Genomic DNA, 6,427 nt, shown 5'->3' on the forward strand with positions numbered 1-6,427 from the left:
TTTTGAATTGCTGCAGGGCTGGCTTTTTTCAGACAAATACTTGGAAATAAGTTAATTGAAAGCCCTTATTCCTGAAATCTTCAATAAAATGATACAGAATTTGTTGGGTTTAAAAAAAAAAAATTGTAAATTATTTTAGTATTGGGGTGTTTTTAAAAGAAATTACTGTATCTGATACGTTTAAGCTGAAGCACACTGTTGTTTTCAACAGGAGAAACGCATTGTCTCGCTGGATGCAGCTAATGCTCGATTAATGAGCGCACTGACACAGTTGAAGGAGCGATATAGCATGCAGAGCCGTAATGGAATCTCCCCGACCAATCCCACCAAACTGCAGATCACTGAAAATGGGGAATTCAGAAACAGCAGCAACTGCTAATGTGATGATGATCCGTATCTGTGAAATGAATTAGCTTATATCAAGAGTGCTTACAACACAGGCACCGATCAGCTAGAGCAACAGAGACACTTACATCCACATATCTTGTGATTAAATTTGTGTTTTGTTTATAAAAATACATTTAAATGGCCACCTGGAGTCACAAAGAAGCATGTTATTAAATTTTAAAAAAAGTAGTAAGCCTTAGGAAAGTTTTCAATCAAACATCTTGCACTGGAGTGAGTACCATAGAATCCATAATAAAGTAAATTTGGGTGCTGAATCTCAAACATAGGTGTGCAGTGGGATTTTGATGATGAAATAACCGTAAGCACAAGGCTGTGCTCAAATTTTGTTTTCCGCCAACGCAGTTTCTGTTTGATTGCTCCTGGGCCACGCCACCGTAAGTACCAACTACTCCCTTCAACTTCAAGTGGCTCCATTGTACAGTCAACTTTCCCTGTAAATGCCTCAGTAGAAACCGGGGATGTTTGGTTATTGCTTTATTTCCACCAGAATTGGGTCTACAGACCTAACGATAAGCCAGTTTTATACAAGTTACAGTACTTTTTCCCCCCATTGTGTATAAGTTGACTTACTGATAATTAGCATTTTCCAATTTTGACCTCCCATGTGCTTCAGTGTGCTGTTTATATCCCTGAAGGATAAGTAAGAGGAAGATGATCTGTCGGTTGCTGTTGACAGCTCTCCAACTCCATGTCTGTATTGCACTTTTACCATGCACATGAAGTTGTCTTTTGGGGAATACAATTTTCCTATTTTGAAACTTTTTATAAGAAAATGCTTCTTCTGAACAGCTGAGGAAATTGTGCGGATTCATGCATAGTCTGCTATCTGGATCATACTACTCAGCACGTCCAACCAAGTAAAGCCATCTTCTGTTTTAGAGAAAAAACACTGAGGGCTTGAAACCACTACAGTAAAGTTACTAAAGTGATATCAGAGAGTGTGGATTGCACTGGGAGTATTGCATACGACAGCTTATTTACCGAAAAAACCTGCCTGTGAAAAGATCCTTTGACTTATAATCTGAAGCGATAGCAAAGCACTACCCATGAATCAAAGTGATATGAAAGAAGCAGCTGGCAAGCTTGTATTCACTGCAAGTATGTGAATCACTACTTTTGGATGCATTTGATATGTATTTATCTTCTCAGTTACATAGAGTCTGACTTGATAAGCTGGTATTTTTTTCATATGTGCACCATTTTTTTTAAACTTTCTTTTACCATAAAGGCTTTCCTGCACAAATTGATGGTTTTGGTGCATCTTATCTTCCATATCCTGCTGCTCCCATGGAAACAGATGGACTTGGCCACTGCTGCTTCAAAAAAAAATTCTGATTTTAAAACGAAACCTTTACAACTATACAGTGATAATAGCTCTACTAAATTTATACCTATGCGTGTTTGTGGGGGTATTTAAAAAAAAAAAACCCGTGAGAGAAAGAATGACTTTCTTCCCGATTTTATTTTTAACCGTGAGAGTCAGTTTTTGCATCTGTACTGTGTTAAAATTCTATCTATGTATCCGACATAAACTGTATATAGTAAACATCTGTTTCTGGTACTGCTTGTCTCAAAGTCGCAGCACAGTGACTGCATCTTTAACTGCTGTTTATGTTGTTAAAAATATGTCTGATAAAAGCCAGTGGTGGCAAATTAAAACCACTTTATATAGGCAAACAAAATCACTGTGTGATTGCAATCTGTGGTTCTGTAGTTCAAGGCCATTTGTTATACTTATTGACTTTTCAGATTTGCAGCATCTTAAGTTGCATTTGTATTTAGCTACACTGACGTATGACAAGTATCACGACTGCACCAGTGACTTGGTATAATAAGACAACTAGCCAGCTCACAGTGGTTTCACAGGCAAAGGGGACTGGTTCGGTGTACTGATTTAGGCACTGCCGTGGAATGCAAGCAGCCTCAGGGGCCTACAATATCACAGCGTCCTGAAACGCGATGCATTAGCAAAACTAAGATGTGAAACAAGAAGTCAGCTTTTTAAGTGCACTGCTAAACCAGAACGTCTATACCTGGCCCACATAGCATTAATGTATTATTACAATTAAACAAGGTTTGCCTTACATTGGATTTTTACTTTTATTATTTTGTCAGTTGGTATTTTTTAATTGTAGTTTAAAGAGTTTTATAATAAGTGCATGTAAAATATTCTGTGGATTCGTAAGAAGCCATGTTTACAATTTGAATTAAACTGCACATTGTTAATTTTATTTCTTTTATAAACTGTGAAAGTCCTTTAACGTAAATCATTTCTCTATGTAAAAGCCACTCTATAGCCCTTATCATTTCTCTTAGTTTACAGCACAGGAGTTGAAAGGTCCACAGGCCCTAAGGGGTGTGTCAGGGTTTCCCAGGGATCCACAGACGGGTCCCTAAGGAGTCTGTCAGGGTGACCTTGAGGTCACCAACTTTCTATATCTTCTGTCGTTATTGGCACTAGCATTATTTCTGTTGCTGTATACATGTTCTGCAATAATAACATAGTTTTTCTTTGGGTAGCTGACACTGTCATTAGACGGGAGCCCCTGGGAATGTATTAATATTTGCAAAGGGTCCCGGAGTGTGTGTCATTGTTTGCAGGGGGCTCCCCACACAAACAAAGTTTGAAAACCACTTATTTGCCAAACTTATGCACATTCAAATTGATTTTAGAAATGCACATTACTCAGTATTGCACCCAAGAACAAGTATCCTTAAAAACAATTTGCTCCTATGTACCAATGTTTTCATCAAATACTAACCCTGAAAAGCCAAAATACTTAAAGAGCAGGTTTTAATTTCTAATAATAAGGGACACCTTTCTAGAGGATTTTGTCGCCCTCCTAAAGAGTTTGAACAACTGTGGTAGGAGCGTAAACCGCACAAGACTCCAAGATGTCAGTGGCCTGGGGGTCTGTGGCATTTTCTTCAGATAGAAGCTTTCCTAAAAAGGTGACACTATTTAGTCTCCTCAAACGGAGCATTATGCCAAAGATTTTGCATCCATTGGCATCTTGGGATACTGCGAGTTTGTATATTTCCATTGGCAATTTTTAGCCTGAAATGTGTGAACTGCAACGTGTTGCGAGTTATTCCCAATCTTAAAAAAAACCCACGGAAAACCTGGAATCGAATGCTGTGCTATTGGCTGTGACTGCAATGTTGGAATGGAAAAATATACATGAGATTATTTCAAAAAAGTACTTTTTTTGCTTTAACACTAAAAAGCTAAAAGTTCTATGTTGGGCATTGTTTTCAACATTCTTTTTCTAGAACCTAAATTAAAAATGCAACTGTACTATCGCAGAATGTGTGGCGTACGTCTGATGCTTTAATTTGTTGCAAACAAATCAGGACTTTAAATAATTCAAATTATTCTCTCTGCATCTTTGTCCTCAAATGCTGTGTCTAAGGACATACCTCCAGTCCAATTAACTGGTGCCCACTGATACTTGTCCCTGGAAAGCTGTTGTACGTTTTATATCCTTACACTTTTGTAAGTATGTTTAAAGTTTAAAGTATTTGCTGAACTCTCTTCAGCTTACTTAACCTGTAATAATGTACAGAGAAGTTGGTTGTGTTAAAATATGTGGCTGTGCAATTTATGTACATTTGCAACTAGACTTATTAAAGTTTTATTTAGCTATTTTAACTGATTTGTGTATGTCATTGTTATATCACACTTGGAACATTACTACTACACATTCAATCACAAAACAAAGGTGTTACGAATTACTTTGTTGGTTTTTGTGTAGTCAAGTGCGGAAGATAGTAATAGACTTCAAGAGGACATAGACAGGCTGGTGGAGTGGGTGGATACATGACATGAAATTCAATGCTGAAAAGTGTGAGGCGATACATTGTGGTAGGAAGAATGAGGAGAGACAAACAAGCTAAATGCGACAATTTTTAAGGGGGTACAAGAAGAGACCTGAGGCTGTTTGTACACAAATCTTTGAAGGTGGCAGGACAGGTTAATAAAGCTTATGGGATCCCCAGGGCCGAGAGTACAAAAGCCAGGAAGTTATGCGAAACCTATATAAAACACTAGTTTGGCCCTAGCTCGGGAAATTTGTCCAATTCTGGGCATCACACTTTAGGAAGTCATAATTTAACTGGAACAGCACAAATACTGTAGCTACAAGAGCAGGTCAGAGGCTAGGTATTCTGTGGCGAGTGACTCACCCGACTCCCCAAAGTCTTTCCACTGTCAAGGTAGGAGTGTGATGGAATACTCTCCATTTTGAGTGCAACTACAACAACACTCGAAGCTCAACACCATCCAGAACAAAGCAGCCCACTTGATTGGCACCCCTTCCACCACCGGCGTACCCTGGCTGCAGTGTGTACCATCTACAAGATGCACTGCAGCAACTCGCCAAGGCTTCTTCGGCAGCACCTCCCAAACCCACGACCTCTACCACCGAGAAGGACGAGGGCAACAGGTGCATGGGAACACCGCCACCTCTAAGTTCCCCTCCAAGTCACACACCATCCTGACTTGGAAATATATCACCGTTACTTCATAGTCACTGGGTCAAAATCCTGGAACTCCCTCCCTAACAGCACTGTGGGAGCACCTTCACCTCACGGACTGCAGCGGTTCAGGAATGCAGCTCACCACCACCTTCTCAAGGGCAATTAGGGATGAGCAATAAATGCTGGTTTTGCCAGCGATGCCCACATCCCATGAATGAATAATTTTTTAAAAAGGACATGAAGGCTTTGACGAGGGTAGAAAGAGATTTAATAGAATGATGCCAGGGATGAGGGATTACAGTTATGTGGAGAAACTGGGGTTGTTCTGCTTAGAGCAGAGAAGGCTAAGGAGAAGATTTGTCAGAGGTGTTTAAAATCATGAAGGGTTTAGATAGAGTAAATAAGGAGAAACTTTCCACTGGCTGAAGGGTCGATAACCAGAGGGCACAGATTTCAGGTGAATGAACCAGAAGCGACATGAAAACTTTTTTACGCAACGAGTGGTTAGGATTTGGAATGCACTGCCTGATAGGGTGGTGGATACAGATTCAATAGTAGCTTTCAGAAGGGAATTGGATAAATACTTTGAGAAAAAATGGCAGGGATATGGGCAATGTTCCCTGTAAGCTGCGCTTTGTTCTGCGTGGCCTATTTTAGTGCACGGTCCCTTTAAATTTCCGCACATATGCGCTATTTATGATGGGGAAGCAGGTGAGCGGCCTGCACGGGACCTTTCCCATTGCAGCTTAGAGGGAACATTGGATATGGGGAAAGAGTGGGGGTGTGGGACTATTGGCCCATTTCTATTTTATTTTGTTTATGGGAACATGGGCATCACTGGCAAGGCCAGCATTTATTGCCCATCGCTAACTGCCCTCGAGAAGGTGGTGCTTGAACCGCTGCAGTGTGTGGTGAAGGTGCTCCCACAGTGCTGTTTGTGAGGGAGTTCCAGGATTTTGACCCAGTGACGATGAAGGATCGGCGATACACTTCTAAGTCAGGCTGGTGTGTGACTTGGAGGGGAACTTGGAGGTGGTGGTGTTCCCATGCACCTGCTGCCCTTGTCCTTCTAGGTGGAAGACATCGCGGGTTTGGGAGGTGTTGCCGAAGAAGCCTTGGTGAGTTGCTGCAGTGCATCTTGTAGATGGTACACACTGCAGCCACAGTGTGCTGGTGGTGGAGAGAGTGAATGTTTAAGGTGGATGGGGTGCCAATCAAGCGGGCTGCTTTGTCCTGGATGGTGTCGAGCTTCTTAAGTGTTGTTGAAGCTGCACTCATCCAGGCAAGTGGAGCGTATTCCATCACACTCCTCACTTGTGCCTTGTAGAAAGGCTTTGGGGAGTCAGGAGGTGAGACACTCGCTGCAGAATACCCAGCCTCTGACCTGCTCTTGTTGCCACAGTATTTATGTGGCTGGTCTAGTTAAGTTTCTGGTCAATGGTGACCCCCAGGATGTTGATGGTGGGGGATTCGGTGATGGTAATGCCATTGAATGTCAAGGGGCGGTGGTTAGATTCTCGCTTGTTGGAGATAGTCATTG

The 6,427-nt window shown here is 41.3% G+C and overlaps 1 protein-coding gene across 9 annotated transcripts in view; it reads left to right on the top strand.

Annotated features, from left to right (window-relative positions):
- LOC147101722 (disabled homolog 2-interacting protein-like) overlaps nt 1–4,060 on the top strand; it is an 824,147-nt gene extending 820,087 nt beyond the window's left edge. For all 9 annotated transcript variants that reach the window (XM_085965569.1, XM_085965573.1, XM_085965570.1 and 6 more), the window contains one exon: nt 212–4,060. In XM_085965569.1, the coding sequence (XP_085821695.1) occupies nt 212–379 (168 nt within the window). In that variant the 3' untranslated portion in view covers nt 380–4,060. The remainder of the gene's footprint in view (nt 1–211) is intronic.
- The last annotated feature ends 2,367 nt before the right edge of the window (nt 4,061–6,427 follow it).

This window comes from Somniosus microcephalus, chromosome 23, assembly GCF_052327205.1.
Source record: "Somniosus microcephalus isolate GS21.2 chromosome 23, FLI_Smic_1.0, whole genome shotgun sequence".
Classification (NCBI taxonomy): Eukaryota; Metazoa; Chordata; class Chondrichthyes; order Squaliformes; family Somniosidae; genus Somniosus; species Somniosus microcephalus.